Here is an 18,272-nt window from a genome sequence, read left to right on the forward strand (position 1 = left end):
TACATAACAGTCTCGGTGTTTGATCCTCCGACGACTTGAACTTCAAAGTGTTGTTCCAGTAAATCAGCGCTGCTGAATTTGTAGTTTTTCTACCTTCTTCGATAACCGAACAAGGAGTGAAAAAAAGAAAAAAAAAAAAAACCGAACAATGAAAAACATAAATAAACATGAAAACTTGTAAATTGACACGCTGATAAAGTGCGGAAAATTTTCGAAATGGTCCAACAGCAAGGATGAATTACGATCAAGCTGCTTGTTATGACTACTTTTACTACAGTCAGAGGCGACAGCGTGTCAGGTATAATAATAATAACAATTACACTGCATGTTGATTGATCGATAATTTTTCCTACAAAATGTGAAAGATTCGTGAAATGGAAGGAAAAAGAAAAAAAAAAAAAAAAGCATGCCGACAACAAATTGTGTCTCGTTATCGCTTTTCTGTGATTCGTTTCCTTGCGTTTTCTCTTGTTTTTCTCTTTTCACAAAAACATGTACGTATGTTATAACACTTTATTGAAACGTATGTATTGTTTTTATTATTTCTTTCTTCTTTCGCACACATAGAATTTCGAAGATACTCGAAAATGAACAACAATTTTACACTTGAGAAATAATTTGTCGCTGTACATTTTTTTTTTTTTTTTTTTCACAACGATTGTGAAAAAAAATGTTAAACTCTCGAATGAAAAAAAAGAAATTCAACAGTCGTGAAATGATAATGATTATTATTGTTAACAGGTAATCGTATAAACAAATCCAGGATATTTATTTTAACCAGCAATCGGCTGACTCGGTTTATAAATTTTTTTTTTCTCACTTTTGCGAGATTCCACGTAAGCTCGCTATGCATACGTACATACGTACGCAAATAAATATGTACACATTTTTTCTTCTTCACTTTTCGCAACGAACAAGGACGAAGCAATTAACCGCAAGACGTGCTAAACGGAATGAAAAACATTACGAAGTCGTACAATTTTCTCTCCGCGTTCCATCGTGTATCATATACGGTAAATTTGACTCAACGTGCAACGCGAGATAAAAAAAAAAAATATGATGTGTGAATGAAAAAAAAAAAGAAATAAACGAATAAATAAATAAATAAAAAAGGATGAAATACGCGAAATTTCGCCGAGGTTCATGCAATAGATATCCGAAACATTGTTGTATTACTGCAGCGTATCGTTTATTTATCTCTCACTTTTTTCTACCTAATATTACGTAACGATATTTGAACGTTATCGAGAATGATAAAAAAAATAACGTTATTCCTTTTTTTTCCCGATCCTTTTCGCACCGTAATCTCCACGAATGTAACATATTGAAAAGTATTTCCGCCTTGTTTTCATACGCGATACATTCAATTAATATGCATAAGGACATTCGATTTGTACACCGCATGTCATTAAAAACGCGTCCCGGCGTTGTTGCCTTTTTTTTTTTTTTTTCTTCTTTACATTGAAATCAATTCCATCTATTTTCCTTGAGGTATTCTCTCTCTCTCTCTCTCTCTCTTTCTCTTTCTCAAACATTTTTTCATCATCACCGCGCAATAACGATCGTGACGTCATTAAACACACCCACAACACGAAACATTTATATATATAAATATATGTATGTGTGCGAGCATGTCCGTCGATTCTCGGTCATTCGTGAATGCGGATCAAGGCTAATGTATAATCTGTGGTAACGTTGTTGTTGCTGTTGCTGTTGCTGTTGTTGTTTATTATTTGTTTGTTTGTTTGTTTTTTCTTTCTTAAGATACTTTGAACATTCGTCAATATCGCGAATACGCAACTTTGCACGTATCTATTTTACGTACATAGGTATGTAATTTCAGAGGCCCTTATACATAAATATATATTGAGGAAGGTACCGCATGTTGTTATCTAACGCGAGTTTGAGAATTGTTTGATAGCACTTTTGAAGCTAATTATAGGATGCGTAAAATATTAGTGAAATTTGGAAATTACGGAATCATGGTTTGAAAATTAAGCTCGTGTAGTACTCCTACCCTTACCGTCCGAGCAAAATCAACCTTTTGCTTCTTGTTTTAAGAAAAAGGGAGGGTTCGCTCGGTCGGTAAGGGTAGGAGCGCTGCGTGACCTTAAAGATAAAATTACAATTGCAGAATAATACGTGAATCTTCGATGAAAGATATGTATGTGGCGAATTTTTTGAAGTGGAGAATAAATATTAAACCGCAGATACATATTATGCAATAATTTTTTAAACATCACGACGCTGCACGTCAAATTTTTCATACTAATCGCCCGAAATTAATTTTTAATAATGCTAAAAGGTAATAAACAGGCTTCCAGTGAGACGAAAGTTTCTTACAGATCAACGTAAATCAATTAAGTAAGGAAAGTTTTAACATAATTAATATCAGATTTATTCCACGTAAAGTATAATTGATGTAAGAATTACAGGAATAAAACGTTGAATTTTTATCGAAATTGTTAATCAAATACTTGGAGTAACGCAAAATCAAACCGCAACGAAGAATTCTTCTATTACGTATTACAAATTCTTCTTATTGTTATTTATTTATTTTTTTATTTTTTTCACACTTTCATTTTATAATATAACGACATATTCTTATACACTGATTATATTGTTCAACAGATCTTTAAATTTTACAACGCGTCAATGTAACCCCCCCCCCCCCAAAAGAGAGAATTCTTCCAAATGCAGAAAATTACATGTTCAAATAAACCTGTGACGATATTTCGGTGAAAAAATAATTTATACAAGTTTTTAATGAAAACAAAAAATGTCAAAAAAAATATCAATCGATTCCGACAATTGACATGTTTGCATTGATATTTTTTTTTTCTCTGTTCACTCTCATAACTCTATTCGAAATAATATTCCATATATTTGCACCATACCAAAAAAAAAAAAAACCAAAAAATTGACCGAACGAAGGGAATAAAATTTTGTTAATTACATCAGTTGGAATGGAAACATTTCGGGGAATAAAATATTACAAAATATAATGTAATTATTTGAGAATGAACAGAAATGAATCGTATTGAAACAAAAATTTGCCAAAACTCGGATTCTCATTTTTTTCCTCGTCTCGTTTTCCATTTCTATTCTAAATTTGTGGACCGACGTACATATATATAGATTTTTTTTTGTTTTTTTTTTTTTTTTAATTTTAATCTTTCTTTATGTGCATAATTAAGAACTCGGAGTGACCGCTATGGATCGCGTGAGGTGTAATGAAGCAGAGGTCAGGGTTATATTCTCCAGTGGCCAGTTTCGTAAATTACGTATACCTTATACGGTCTGCGAAATAATCAATATCTTCATTTCCTGTCGAGTTTCGTATATACCTGTGTACATATGTAATACCTATGTACATTGCGCTCACGATAATTTAGAGCCCTTCGTATACTTTCCCCTTTCCTCGAATTCTTTCGTCGTTATAGAATACTATTTGAAAATTGATTAAAAAAATTTTCGACGACTCAATACAGTGATTATTTTATTATTACCTTTCTCGAGGTTTGCAACAATGATTTACGATAAACTTTACGGTGTATACAAAAATTGTGAAATATTTATTCGCAAGTAACAGAAAATGAAGGACAAAATTTTGAATTTCAATTAATCGTCGATGATTTCTAAATGATTGTGAAAAAATCTAACATTCTGTTAATTTAAAATTTTTTTTTTTTTTTTTTCAATGATTATTCAAGAAGATCCAGATCTCTCTGTCGAAAATCTGATCAATAATTGTTGAAAATTTAACATTGCAAAATTTTCTCGAATAAAAATTTTAACACGTACGATAAAAATCGTTGATCGGTAATTGTATCTCTACAGTTTTTTATTATATCTTTTGTATAATAACAATACGTTGTACCGGGCGTTATATTATCGTTATTGAAAAATACTGGATTGCGATTTTGGGGTATAAAAAATTCTTTCACCGACTCCGTAATTTTATTCCCCGTCATTATTGTGCCAAACATTCAAACAAACCAGAAAACAGAGACGCAGATTCCCCAAATTGTCTGATGTATTTGTGAATGTATTGTATTTATTATTATACTTGCTCCGTTTATACCAGCAACGGCCGTGACAAAGAATCCGCGAACCGTCCAGTACAAATCTATATGAATATTTATACTATACGCGACGAATAATTACAAGGTTGATTTGCACGATCTGTAGACGGATATTTTCATTTCCTTCTTTACCATACAGTGACTCACGTTATGACAAATTTTTATTTTCTTTATTATTATTATTATTATTATTATTATTATTATTATTATTATTATTATTATTGTTGTTGTTGTTGTTGTCATTTTTCGTCGTTTCATTTTCTTTGGTATCGATTCGCCTGATACTTTTATTGGAGTTAGCGAAACGTGTAGCATGAAAAGTAAAAATAAAACCAAAAACAACACAATCAAACGAATGAATAAGAGCGGACGTAAAATTAGCAGGATAATAAAGAATTCATAAAAAAAAGAAGAAAAAAAATATATACTCCTATACGTCTTTTATTTATATACATTGTACGTACACATTTCTATGTATATTTAGCTTTGGTATACATATAGAATATATTTCAAGGTTACATGAAAGATCTGGGCGGAACAGCAGTAGTTGCCGCCTCCTGAATTCAGAGAGACCGATACCAAGATCCGGTCCTTTCTTTTTCTTTTTCTTTTTTTTTTTTTTTTTTCTTCTCGTAACGTAGATAAATATATCAAGCATGAAAATTCATCAAATTCTCGTAACAGGACATTACAGAAAAAGATATAACAAGGATAAGACAAAAAAATACCGTATTTTTTTAACGTGAACTGTGTGAATTCAAACGTTGCGTTCGGAGAGTAGGAAATAAGTTAGATTCTAAGAAAATTCTTATTTCAGGAAATATTTATTTTAAAAAATGAAAATAATTGATAATATAAAATATCTGTGGCTGAGTTTCCGTGAACGAAAATTGATAGAATAAGGTGATTTGACGCGAGAATTATTTTTGAAAAATACGAGTCATCAATGTATTGACTTTTGAAGGAAAAAAAAAAATCATTGAAATAGAAGACAAATATTGAAAATTTGTAGGATGTGATAAATTTTGATTCAAGGAATATTATATTTTCGTTCAGTTTGTTCCGTTAACGGAATTTTATTACACACGGTTGAATAATTATACAATAACTGCAAATTTATGATAATGATACACCTCCATCCCGAGTTATCGAAGTTACGTATAAGTCAAGTGACATTCTGCAGTGTATAATTCTCGAGTAGTGGCCATGGTAATAATATCAGAGTGCCACATACATACGAGGGTAAATAGTCGTGCATTATGTATAAGTAGATGTAGAAAACATAGCTCATACAGAGAGATTCTCTTGAAAGAACCTACTCGTAGCATGCGCGATTCAACTTGCTTAACTTTGATTGGCTGACATCCGTCCTCAGAGCATGAAGCAAACCTTCGCAGGCAAAAAAAAAATCCCTAGAATCAACTGGTTGACAAGTGACAGTCAACCATAACCTATCGGGTATTAAGAATGGCCGGGTTACGGTGCCGCCGCATCCGCTACGCAACGATTACTCTTCTTATCATGCTGGTGACATTTGTATGTAGCTGGCTACGCATATAAACTAGACGAGTTGCAATTTAAGCCAGTCAAAATAGGTCAGAACTGAAAATGTTCGGGATACGGTTGCATTATTGTAAATAGGGAATTTCAACCCTCAGGAACTCGAAATCTCAAGTCATTTTTGAGCTACATAACCGGCGTTTCGAGAAAACAGCACAGTTTGACGGTTTTTGCGTTTTCCTAAAAAGCTGCTATCGATAGGTGAAAAATGATTTGACCATCGTTTAGAACGGAAAATTCTACATCGAATTATGTTCTCATATGTCGGAAACAGAATTGGATTAGCAAATTTCAAAAGATATGAAATTATTTCACCAAAATTCCCCAGATGCCATTGATAAGTAGGATTTCTTTTTTCTTAATTTCTGAATCGTTCTCCGTTATCTACATATGAGGCCTTAATTCGATGTACAATTTCCGCTCAACTCGATGGTCAAGTTATGTTTTATCTAGCAACAGCAGTTTTTGAGGAAAGCACTAAAACAACAAAAAAAAGATGGGTGCGTGTACTTATGTACGCGCGTGAGAAGTTATACTTCTTGGGCATCATTAAAAAACAATAAAACAAATAACGGATGTCTTACATTATATTTAAATAATCTATTAAATTTTTGTCACGAACTTTTTATTAAATGTTCTATTAAATTTATTTCTTTATTTTGTAAATATTAAAAAACCAATAATAAATATTCAACATTGATAATTTAATAATATTTAGTATTAATTATATTAAATAATGATATTTTAATTTATATCAATAAATAATACATACGGATAACTAACCTCAATTATATTGGAGCACTTGGAAAAGTATTTTTGCACAATTTTTTCACTAATATTCACAAATTTTTCGAGACTTAATGAATTCGGTTGAGTGGGCAACTTCATCCTGTTAATTGTGTGTTACAGTGATGCCCGCGCATCTTGTTTCGAGACTTAATGAATTCGGTTGAGTGGGCAACTTCATCCTGTTAATTTTGTGTTACAATTTTGTGTTACAGTGATGCGCGCGCATCCTGAAATTTCACTCTCATCAGTTTTTCATAACGCGCCTAAAGAAGTATAACTTCAAAAATCTGGTTGTTTTCTCGAAACGCCAGCTATGCAGCTCGAAAATGACTTCAGATTTGAATTCATGAGGGTCGAAATTCCCTATGCACAAAAACATCTCGGATACTTCTAATTCAGACCTATTTTGACTGGATTAAATTGTTGAACAGGTTCTTTTAGGAGAACCTCTCGGTATATAGTGTGAACACATACGTTTGGCCTAGTTTTTCGTACATGCAGTATCATTGTGAATGTTTATAGCTAAACCTCGATTTCTTCGGACGCGTGTAAAAAGCCATGTTCACTCATTGTATTAATTTATCTGCACTTCGATCAAATTCAGCCTTTGATTCCACCTACTTCCTGGTTATATATAATGGGCCATTCCACGCCAAATCGATCAAGCTCTGACCTTCCACCTTTTAGATTTGCTGCACGATCTTTTATGTTATTGTTCAAACTGTGAAAATCTTTCAAATTTATTTCATTTGATTTTATTGAATGATTTGTTTTACTTGTCATTTTTGAATACCAGCATGTCTTTGGACGTAATTTAAGAACTGAAAAAATACTCAAAAATCTTGAGGCAGATATCAACATTTTTAACCCTAGACTTCGAGCGGCATTTGTTTCCGTTTCTTTTGAGCTATTGAAGCAAGAAATTTAAAAAAATATCGAAGCAATATTCAATTGATGGCTTAACTCTGGGTGTGGGTTTAAAAATTATAATATCTGACACAAGATTTTTGAGAATTTTTCATATTTTTATATTATGTCCAAAGACATGTTGTTTCTGATAAATCATAAGTAAAATTATTTTGCTAAAACATATCCGAGTGACTTTCAGAGCTGGAAAAATAATGTAAAAAATCGCGAACCAAATCCAAGAGAACGAGGATCAGTGCCTGGTCGATTTAGCGCGGAATGCCCCATATACTGAAATATCGTATCTTGTCGCACTTTTCTTAATTACGTTTTCGAGAAGGGTGTTTGGCTATAAATCGATACTATTGATTCGTTTTGTCAATTTATTATATTCCTAAGCTGCCAAAGATTTCTTTAAAATGCACAAAAATAAAAACATTCTAGAATTATCAATAACTGCTTGGATATCGATGTGTTTGTTATTCTTATTTTCATATTTTATTGTTCATTGTTATAAATCCGGTGAATTCCTTCGATTTTGCCCTTTATATAACAATAGCTCGTTTTATTCAGAAGACTGTATTTTCTACAAAGTCAGTGAAACGGTTTTTCTTCTTTTTTTATTAGGTAATTCAATAATGCCATTGATTGTTCACTGAATAATGAATATCAGTATAATGTCGTAAAATTAAATATTCAACGACGGCAAGGTGATAAAAAGAAAATACCTACTTTGTATTTCAGTGAAATTCAAGAAAATAGTTTTCTGAATAAAATGAGCCTTCCTCGGATGAGATCCAGCAAATTATTCAATAGACTTTTAATTATTCCAAAGCAATTTGAAACAAAGCATCGACGTCTATTGTAAGTCTTTCTTTATAATTCCAGTATTTGATACTTTTGTACGTGTATTAAGATTCTATATAAAGAAAAAAAAAACTTCGCATAATTCAATTTTGCAAACGACTAATTCTATAATATAAAATTATTGATATTACAGAGATTATACAAGAGAAGTTGTTATAACGAAAATTCGTTTCACAGAAAGCGAGATTTTTATCATGATTATTAATTGCAAGTCGATCAAGGTATTATTATGCTTCAAAAAACGGCTAACGCTTTTCTCTCTCTCTCTTCTCAAATATTTTTACAGACTTGTTTATTTGAAATATTGCAACTTTGAATTCAAACATTATTGAAACAATACAGCATTTTTTTACGTATAATACGCATACCTCTATATCTTTCTCTTCATCTTCAAATATAATTAATCAACGTAATTACTAAATGTGGTTTCCTTTAAATAGTTTTCATTTATACCAATGTTGTTCCACCACGGACAAATTTCTAAAAAAGAAACATAAATTTTAGTGTATATTATATTCTGTATCATGATTATCCTTGACCTTTAAAGAATTTTATTATCGCATATTAATTTATACCTTGGTAAATTCAGCACGTTATAACTTCATCTGCAATATGGAAAAAGTATTGTTAACTAATCCACACATATTAATTTTGCATAACATAATATAGGAAAAAAAAATAATGTAAGAACTAAAAATACGAAATGCAACAAATCGGAACAAATTTCAAAATTTCAAATTATCATGATTATAGATCAAAACAAATTAATCTTTGAAGTATTTGATTAAATTACATCAAAAACTCGAATTACGTGAATTCTATTCGGTTTATAATGGCCAATATTGATTTACTAAGATGACAAATTGACAAGTCTGCATACTTTGGGTTCTCTTCAATATATTTCAATTAAAATGACGAAATGATCGCCGTGTATATGTCTGTATGAATTTAATCTGAAAGCATCGATGAGCGAAGGAAAAAGAAACAATAATTCAATCAATAAATTCAACTAGCTTGCCAAAATCATTACACAAGAATTTTTAATTTTGTTTCATCAGAGTCTGTGAAAGGCAGAGAGGAGTGGACAGAGATGACGAGAGAGGAGAGGACGACGACGAGAATGAGAATCCTCTGGGAAGGTGGCCACATGCGCTGAGCCCAGCTCTGGCCTGTTTGGGATGCACTCTTGGTCTCTTCAACATCAGTCGGTTCGCCATACTCAGCATACAGTTTGGAGGTACGATTTGAATTAAAAGTTGAGACTCGAATCGAAGATGCACTTACGAGTAGCGTGCTGAAAAAGTTGGTCAATTTTGAAAATTTATACCTCGACGAGTAGACCATTTTCTCTTATTATACGGCACGATTCTGTGCATCCTTATTTGCAGGTTATTCAGAAATTGTTAACAGAAAGGTGCGCATAAAACATCTCGAGTCTAGACTTTGTTATTGTATTTGTGAGTTCATTTCACAACGACAGATTATAACTCATTCAACGTTGTTATCGCTTTGTCTGTTCGCAGCCAACTTCATCGTCCAGTTTTTGGTCCTATCCCTCGTGCTTGGAATCCCATTATTCACGCTCCAAGTATGTTTGGGTCAGAGATTAGCTGCGGGAGCCGTAGATATGTGGAAGATCTCGCCACTGTTTCAGGGCGTCGGAATAGCGCTGCTAACTGCTCAGGCTTTCATCGGTATATACAGCATTGTTGGTGTCTCATGGATGTTTGTTTACTTCAGGTAAAAAGCCCAGAAATCGTACAGAAGAATGTTGTTTCATCAGGATATTAAGAACCGACTTATTTATCTGAGACGAACGAATTATTTCCTTATCTTTATTCGCAGGGATTCATTCATCACAAAGCAAGACAGGTATCGATGGGCTGAGCCGTTTTCGTCGTATCGAGATGACACAAAACCAACGCATAATACAACTCCTTACAAGCTACACGAAACGGTTCCCGACTACTTCAGTGGCGCAGTACTTCAAAGGCATCACTTGAACGTGCCTGATAACGGAGTTGTGACGCTAAAGTTCCAGGTCGCGTTTAACCTGGCTGTAGTATGGATGATAGTGTTCGTCTCGCTTAGTAAAGGTGGGTAAAAAATGACCCGAGTAATAATCATCGTTCTTAATGGTTGAAGATCTGCGAAGGATGATAATTCTCATTGATTATGTTTAAGGTTTAAGATCCTACGGCAAAGTTGTCTACGTTTTTACCTTAGTACCGGTATTTGGCACTTTGGTACTCTGCGCCAAGCTATTGGGACTGACGCCTACCGGTTCGATTCATCAACTCTTTCCAGAGACTGATTGGAGCGAGTTTTTCATCAACGGTAAATCGTGGATGGCTGCTTCTACCGAAGTCTTCCTCACTTGGGGATTATTCGGAGCCGCCGCGATGCAGGTATGTGACATTCATCATTTTCATAATTCAAGCCTTGCTCCGAAGGAACGAATTGATTCGAATAATATCTGGTTACATATCTACAATCGTGTTTTAAATTTTACATTAGTCAGCTGTCGATGAGCTCATCTTTTTTACCCGAGACGAATTCCCAGCTTTGATATATACTCGAAAATGGGATAATCCAACGTAATTAAAAACTTATTTTTAAATTTACAGATAGCCGCTCACAACAAACATAAGCATCTTCTTCAACGAGATACGAGTCTGGTGGTCGTTTTGACCTTTGTTGTTCTTCTACTGTCGGCTTTTTTAGCAAACACTTGCGTTCAAATCCTCAGGCATCACAAATACATCTATACAACGAGCTCTTTTGGTACGTAATGACATCGAGCATCTAAAAATCTATCGACCTTACAATCTTTTTGATCTTTTCTAGATGGATGTAAGGATGATCTTATCTTTCATACAGATAATCGCATGACAAACTATCTTTAATGTAATACAGATTAATTCGTATATGAATAGTCTTATTTTCATATACATAGTAATACTTACTATCTCGTACAACACTGGATCTTAATTTTGACTCGGTTCATTGCAGAAAGCATATCGGGTTACACGTTTATGCATCTGGCCAACCAACCGGCTCATCGAGGCCAGGGTAGCATCCCCGAAAGATATATGAATCACGCCTCATTTCTCGCTGGTCAACGAGTCATCAGACACGGAGCAAATCTAAGCGCTGAATCTGGTTATCAAGTATTAAGACTGGCCACGGAATTGGTACCGGCTACTTTGGCTCTCCTGGGATCTGAACAAGTTTCTCCATTTTGGGCCGTTCTATTTTACTTCATATTGATCCTGTTCGGAATAGCGCAGCAGGTGACTAAATCCGTTAAACGACCAAATACATCATGTAGCTTCTAATGAAAGCCTAAGCTGTTCTACATCCTGTTCTAATATTCTCCACAGTTGAAAATTATCTAACTCGATAAGAACTTTTAATGAACTGAGTATTTAACCTATGCGTTTTTTGACCCACTTCGAAAACATCTGTCTATTACAGAATGTTACACAGTGTTACGCAATAACCACTTGTGTTTGGTAACTTACTGTTGTATTATTCACCTTTCAGCTTGCTATATGGCATTGCGTTATAACTGGGATAATGGCTATCAATGCAAAGACCATGAAATTGTGGGAGACAACAATCACCTTCTTCAGCTGTGCTTGTGGATACATTTTAGGACTCCCAATGGCCACAGAGGTGAGTTCATTTATTTAGTACAGGAATTCGATTTGTTGAGAAACTTTTAAGTCTACAAACCGAACTCGTTATGGCTATACGATATTATTGTATCCATTTTTTATATCACTTCAATTCGCAATTCTTACCTGAAAGGACTTTGAATCTTTTATAAAAAGACTTTTTTTTCTTCTATTCTGCGTACATAATTCATCAGTATATTAATACTTGACAAAGTATGACGTAACACTTTAACATTTGATCAATGAATTAGTTAAAAGATTGAGTCACCGATCCCAAACACGTTTCTTGCGGTTGAAATACTGTATTTATCTAAGCATACAGTTACGTAATCACGTAAGTTTGATCAAGATTGGGGGAAGTCTTATCAGGTGTTATCATTATCATTTATAACACGACGATATCGTTATGACGTGTCGCCTCTCACAGTTCTGGCAGATATTAAACTCGTTATTTGGCTTTGGTCACTACGTTAAACGAAAATGAGCAGCAACGTGAATTACATCAATCGTCGAAGTGTGCCCTGTTATTTCTGCAGTGAATTTATCGAAGAGAGATATATATCCGAGCATGTTAAACATTGCGGTGCCGTACTAGAGGAATGTCCCGACAAGTGTGGGGTTTATATACCGAGATGTAATGCGAAGGCACATCGTGCCCAGTGTAGCAGTAGAAAAAGTAAAAAGATGAGCAAGTCGGATGAAATGCAGTTACCCGCGCCAACCGATTCGGTATGGAAAGAGAGAGTTATGTCTATATTGAATATGATGCGAACTACAATTGCAGACGGTAAACAAGAGCAAAAGGAATTGGAGGCAAGGATTGCCCAGAGTTTGGAAACGCTGCGTTCTAAGGAGGCAGCTTTAGAAACGTTGAGAATTCGTTTATCCGAAGCAAGCTCTGAAAATCGTCAGGCTAATGAAGACATAAATTTTCGTATAAGTAGACTAGAGCAAAGCTTCACTCACATTGACGAACAAACGAGTTTGAATTTCGAACAAGTCTACGATCAGTTAAACATGCTTCAAAGCCGATTGACTGATGGTGAAATTGAACGAAAAACAGCAATGAAGGAATGGCACGCGGAATTGGAAGGATTCAAAAACTTTTTGTCGGAGGAAAATGTGATGATCAGTGCAGTTTGGCATGAGCAATTGAAACAGATTCACGATTTGAAACTGGAGCTTGAAATGAGATGTAAAGCTTCCAAGGGACTGGTTAAATCTCACGATATTTTGGCAGAGAAAATGGATATTCTTGTCGACGAGATGAGGAAGCATTCTGAAGCCATTGAGAACCAGGTCGCCGAAACAAAGGCGTTGAAGTTTCAGATGAAGGAACACATAAATTACGTCGAAGATACGATGAAGGAAGTTATGAGTCAAAATTCAGCCCAAAGCATGAAGTGCCGATGCGTTACAGAAGAATATTTTGAACCGGTACCAAGCAACGGTCGTCTGTTGTGGCGAATTGATAGGTACAAGGAAAAAATGACGGATGCTAAAGAAAATGATACCCTACTTTGTAGTCCAGTATTTTACAATAAGGAGTACGGATACACACTGAGAGTTGAATTGTTTCTAAATGGAAAAGGACAGTGGAAAGAGAGACACATAATCGGTTGTCTGCGAGTCTTGGAAGGAAAGTGGGACGCTTTGCTAGATTGGCCGTGCATTCTTCAAGCTACCGTTGTCTTAAGAGATCAAGAAAATCCGGCTAATAATGTGAGAAAAACATTGAAAGTCAAAAGAAAAGATGCCGGCGATGATTCCAACAAGCTCGATAAGGATTCTGGAATGTACATGTTCATACCTCACACCAAATTAACGAGATATGATGGCTTTACCAAGAACAATGTTATGTTCTTAGACATTCAAGTCAAGGACTTCAAGATTGGTGGTTCGATGGTATCTCTGCTACCGTAAATCAACTGAAATTGAAAGTCTCAAGTTCACCAATTTTCATTCACTGTGTAATATAATATTTTCCGAAAGTTCGGCGCTGTAAGGAAGGATCAGTCACCATTTTCAACTATAGTAAATTAGTTTTTCAGCAGATCAATTACAATCAATCCTCTCTTCAAACATTAATTCATAAACTGCATGTGTTCAAAAGTGTTATTATAACTGGCACAGGTAAACATCATTTTAGTTATGGGTTTTTCCGTTAGCTGTACTGCTTAGTAGTAACGCTCAAGCATTTTCATGGTAATTGTTTATTTCAAGTGTTTATTTATTTAAGCGCGACGATTATACAAAACAATACAAAATTATTTAAGTAACAATAAAATTCTTATTGGTCTGCCGTAATTTGTTTATCATTCTATCCGAAATAGAAAAACTACACGTAAATACTCAACAAATATTTCTTCCTGCGATCGATGAGAAAGTAATGAATTTTAAAACAATTTTTCTCTGCATTGTTCGCTAAATTGCAACTATTCCAAGAAAAATCTATTTTAAGAAAAATCTTTATTTTTCATTTGAGCATTATTTAAAATTCAGTAATATACTAAATGACAGTGATATTCAGTAACATAATGATACAGCAAAACGTAATCGTACTTTATGAACTCCTCGCCTTCTAAGTAATTCTAAAGTCACAAAGCAATAACGCTTCTCAAAACCAATTCCTTATGTTAACGTTACTGATTTCAATTTCGATTATTAGAATCATTTCCTTTCCTTTCATTTCGATTTCCATTATTTACTTTCAGTTCGGTATCTACGTCGTTTACTATCTGGACTACACGGTTGGTGGTGCCTGGTGGATAATGGTTTTGTATCTGGTCGAGGTTGGCGCAGTCTTTGCAGTTAGGGGTCGGCCACACACAGGTGAAGCCGTAGTTGCTGAACTGTTTCCACCAACCGGAAGGTGTCTCAGACATTGGGCCGGACCACTTCTGTCCTTCACTTGGAACGTTGTGCTACCTGTTGCACTCATGGTACTAAATAGTCTGTTTAATTTTGGTGAATTTTGAGCAGTAATATCTCAATAGCTGATTATTCAATTCAGTTGAGCTTATGTTTTACTCAAAGGTGCGTAGATCGTGCTTTATTCACATATTTTGTTTGCCACAGTCAATTAGTAGGAAGAATTGTTGAAACCTTGAAAACCGTTTTGATTGCTCATAAATATATAAAAATATATACAAAAGATAAACTATCATGGTATACTGACTCCAAATTCGAAATAAATCGGTTAAGCTGTTTTTGAAATATTATGGGTACCGCAACACATATCACAGAGTCAGTATATAGCAATCCTTCGTACCAATTGATTCGTATCAATTGATTCTAATAAAAAAATATATTAACGAAGCTCGATCTACATATTTTCAAACAAAATTAACACCAGTGGAATTGAATATTTGGTTTTCGAGATGTAGATTCTCAAAATTCACCATCTTAAATATGCTTAACTTATTTCATTTTAAATTTAAACTTCAAAAGGAAATGTTTTAAAAATGATGAAGTAAAATTTTTTCAGGTTCTGAGTATCATGATATTCAAGAGTAGCGGTTTCCGAGACTTGTACACTTATCGTAGAACCAGCAAAGACTACTGGGCTGTCTGGACAAGACAACTTGGCGCAGCCATTCAGCTTATACCAATATTGATGATACCGATCGTTGCTATTATCCAAACATGTCGATACCTGAATAACGGACCTCCCGACATATTTGATGTAAGGGTTCGAGTGAGTTTTATCGTTTTAATATAGTTACAACATTTTCGGTTCGACTTGAGTATATTTTGCATAAAAAAAACTATGGACTGGTTGCCAAACCTTATATTAGTACTAGCAGTCGTTATCTGGCAAACCTTATGAATTTCAAATCAGTTCCATTTCAAGCAGTACTTAAACAGACGGTTTTTCTTTCTTATGCAAACGATAGAGCGAACAAGTGGAAGTTAATGTAAGTCACTGCGCTCAATGCAACGGAGTAAGTGTAAGTTATTGCGTACATAGTGCATGCGTTAGTGTATCCGTTTTAATATATCACATGTTGAATTCACTCACTTAAGAACTATTTGACGAACATTGATCGATTATTCCAGAGAATTCAACTACTGTACAGGCCCTCCCTAGAACCAGAAGATGCTGCCGATGCCCAAACACAAGTGGGGAATGAAACGACTACAAGTCTTCACGGTAATGGAGTCTTACCGTCAACGACAGATGTGCCTTTTGAAGATCCTCCTCCCAAGTACACGCCTCCTCCAAGTTACACGACTGCCACTGGAGCCAGAATAGCAAAAATGTTACGTCAAAGTTTCAGACGAAGCGTCAGAAGAATAGCAAACGTCTTGGGGGAAAGCAGCACTCCGAGGTCGAGACCGGCGCTGCAGCCTCCACCACCAGACTACGCAACTGTCTTGGTTGAAATGAACCAAGGAATACCGTCACGGGACATATCGATAATAGTTACAGAGGTTGAACCCGTTGTGACGGATACAGGAAGTGGGCGGCCCAACACTTTGGAGAGGCACAGGCCGAACACGATAGACAGAACGATGAGGATAAGCACGATAGACAGAACGGCTAGCGAACGTAATCATTCGACGATGGACAGAAGTCGGAGGGTGCAGTCGAGCAATGGTAGTTCTAATTTAACGGCTGCTGACGTCGCCAATTTGTTGCGCAGCAGTATCAGGAGGGGTGCTTCTAGAAATAATCAATCTTTGCACAGAAGTTTTGCTAACAATGCACCAACGGCCGCAGTATCGATTGAAAATTTAGTCGAAGCAGCAGCACCGATTGGTCAAGATTCGTTGGTTCTTCCTAAAGATGAGTCTCTAGTCCTCGATCGAGATGGAAATGACGATAAAAAGACTGTCAATGAAACGGAAAATACCGCTACTGTGATATAGACTGGCCGTTTTTTTTTTCCCCCTTAAATATATGCAATACAATTAGCGATTACGTTTCTTCTTTCTTTTTGTTTTTTTTTTCTTCATGTTCGACACGAGTGAAAATCGGCATATTGTAAATTAATCCCCAACTGCATATCGACAAGGCCTCAATCATAATGTTTCGCGACTTACATTCTTCATGTACTCTATGAAGACAATCTTCAGCAGCAATTTCAACATCTATAATTATAAATCAATTTCCCACTGTATTCAGACTTGTACTTATATTATAATTATGTGAATATTATATGTATACGATTATGATTGAGAGTCCAAATGATTCCGCGAGGTCACAGCAGTGATAATAAATCACCTGTGAACAACACTTTCAGATATAAAGCAGTATATATCTGTACGTCCTTGTTATACTTGAAATTATTCACTTTGAGAGTATATATTTATCGATTTTCGTGTGTTCAAAGGCATTTAGTTTTGTATTTCGACTACTACAATGTCGCGTGTTTTTGCAACGTTTCCAATATAACATTTTTAAAAATGAGATTAAGCGAGCTATGCTTTATTGCAATATGTATATTATATATCCTAAACGCTTCTTCTATTACTGAAGACCTGTTATGTACATAAATTTATTATTTTTACGATTTAATTAATAATCCTTATAGTTTAGTATACGTATTATTACTATTATTAATATTTACCGTCGTAAGTGATTCATGGTTACTTTAGGTAACTATTCGATTCTACGAGTGCTTAGTCCGTCCAGTGTGTCAATGTTAGTTTCAGCGGCATGTGCTACATAAATCGTGCAAAGAATTAGTAGTACAGTCCAAAAAATTTTCGCGTTCGTGTCATTTTGTCGTTACATTTCTTCGTACCATGTAATGGTTTTTCCCCTCATGATTTGCATGGCCGGAATTTGCGAGGAGAAAACAAAAATAATAAAAATAAATATAAAATACGAACAATGCATCACTATTACTTCTTCTTAAAAGTTGACGACCTTTTTTATATCGTAAAACTTTATAATCCCTAGTTTAATATTAAAAATCGTTTCCTACGATAAGTGTAACTGCTATACCTGATATTATGGACCATAATAAAAAAAATGTATGTTTTTTTTGTACCTAATCAAACCACGTCGCTATAATTGAATTATACCTTTATATAGTGACAAGTATGATAATTCGTACAAATACTAATACTTTTCGATTACTTTTAACTAACCCAATTTATCGAGCAAACGTGACAAAATTATAATAATATATTACGATAATGTATCATAATTTCTATGACATAGAAGCAGAGAAAAAACGCGTTGTTTCTTTTACTACAATTTATATTCATAGATGAGTATGAAAAAGAAGTAAAAATTGTCAAATCCAGTATGAAAATTAGAAACAATATTATCATATTTAATGACAGCTGTAGAATAATTGCTAACAATTCTTAGGTGAATTTTGACAACGGATATTGTGGTGCGAGTCGAACAGCAATTTCTGACTGTGATCGC

The 18,272-nt window shown here is 34.5% G+C and overlaps 2 protein-coding genes across 2 annotated transcripts in view; both read left to right on the plus strand.

Annotated features, from left to right (window-relative positions):
* LOC124187238 (sodium-dependent transporter bedraggled) overlaps nucleotides 1–17,724 on the plus strand; it is a 40,921-nt gene extending 23,197 nt beyond the window's left edge. Inside the window, exons 4-14 of the mRNA XM_046579641.1 lie at nucleotides 9,266–9,444; nucleotides 9,731–9,947; nucleotides 10,053–10,303; nucleotides 10,392–10,615; nucleotides 10,835–10,991; nucleotides 11,220–11,500; nucleotides 11,754–11,885; nucleotides 14,602–14,829; nucleotides 15,375–15,584; nucleotides 15,784–15,831; nucleotides 15,947–17,724. Coding sequence (XP_046435597.1) covers nucleotides 9,266–9,444; nucleotides 9,731–9,947; nucleotides 10,053–10,303; nucleotides 10,392–10,615; nucleotides 10,835–10,991; nucleotides 11,220–11,500; nucleotides 11,754–11,885; nucleotides 14,602–14,829; nucleotides 15,375–15,584; nucleotides 15,784–15,831; nucleotides 15,947–16,759 — 2,740 coding nt within the window. The 3' untranslated portion in view covers nucleotides 16,760–17,724. The remainder of the gene's footprint in view (nucleotides 1–9,265; nucleotides 9,445–9,730; nucleotides 9,948–10,052; nucleotides 10,304–10,391; nucleotides 10,616–10,834; nucleotides 10,992–11,219; nucleotides 11,501–11,753; nucleotides 11,886–14,601; nucleotides 14,830–15,374; nucleotides 15,585–15,783; nucleotides 15,832–15,946) is intronic.
* Nucleotides 11,897–14,198, plus strand: LOC124187241 (TNF receptor-associated factor 5). The gene has a single exon (XM_046579644.1). It carries the CDS (start codon nucleotides 12,368–12,370, stop codon nucleotides 13,808–13,810), a length of 1,443 nt encoding a protein of 480 aa, XP_046435600.1. The 5' UTR covers nucleotides 11,897–12,367; the 3' UTR covers nucleotides 13,811–14,198.
* Nucleotides 17,725–18,272: the final 548 nt, after the last annotated feature.

This window comes from Neodiprion fabricii, chromosome 7, assembly GCF_021155785.1.
Source record: "Neodiprion fabricii isolate iyNeoFabr1 chromosome 7, iyNeoFabr1.1, whole genome shotgun sequence".
Lineage (NCBI taxonomy): Eukaryota > Metazoa > Arthropoda > Insecta > Hymenoptera > Diprionidae > Neodiprion > Neodiprion fabricii.

Coding starts and splice junctions, on each gene's coding strand:
- LOC124187241 (XM_046579644.1), top strand. CDS start 12,368: ATGAGCAGCAACGTGAATTACATCAATCGTCGAAGTGTGCCCTGTTAT.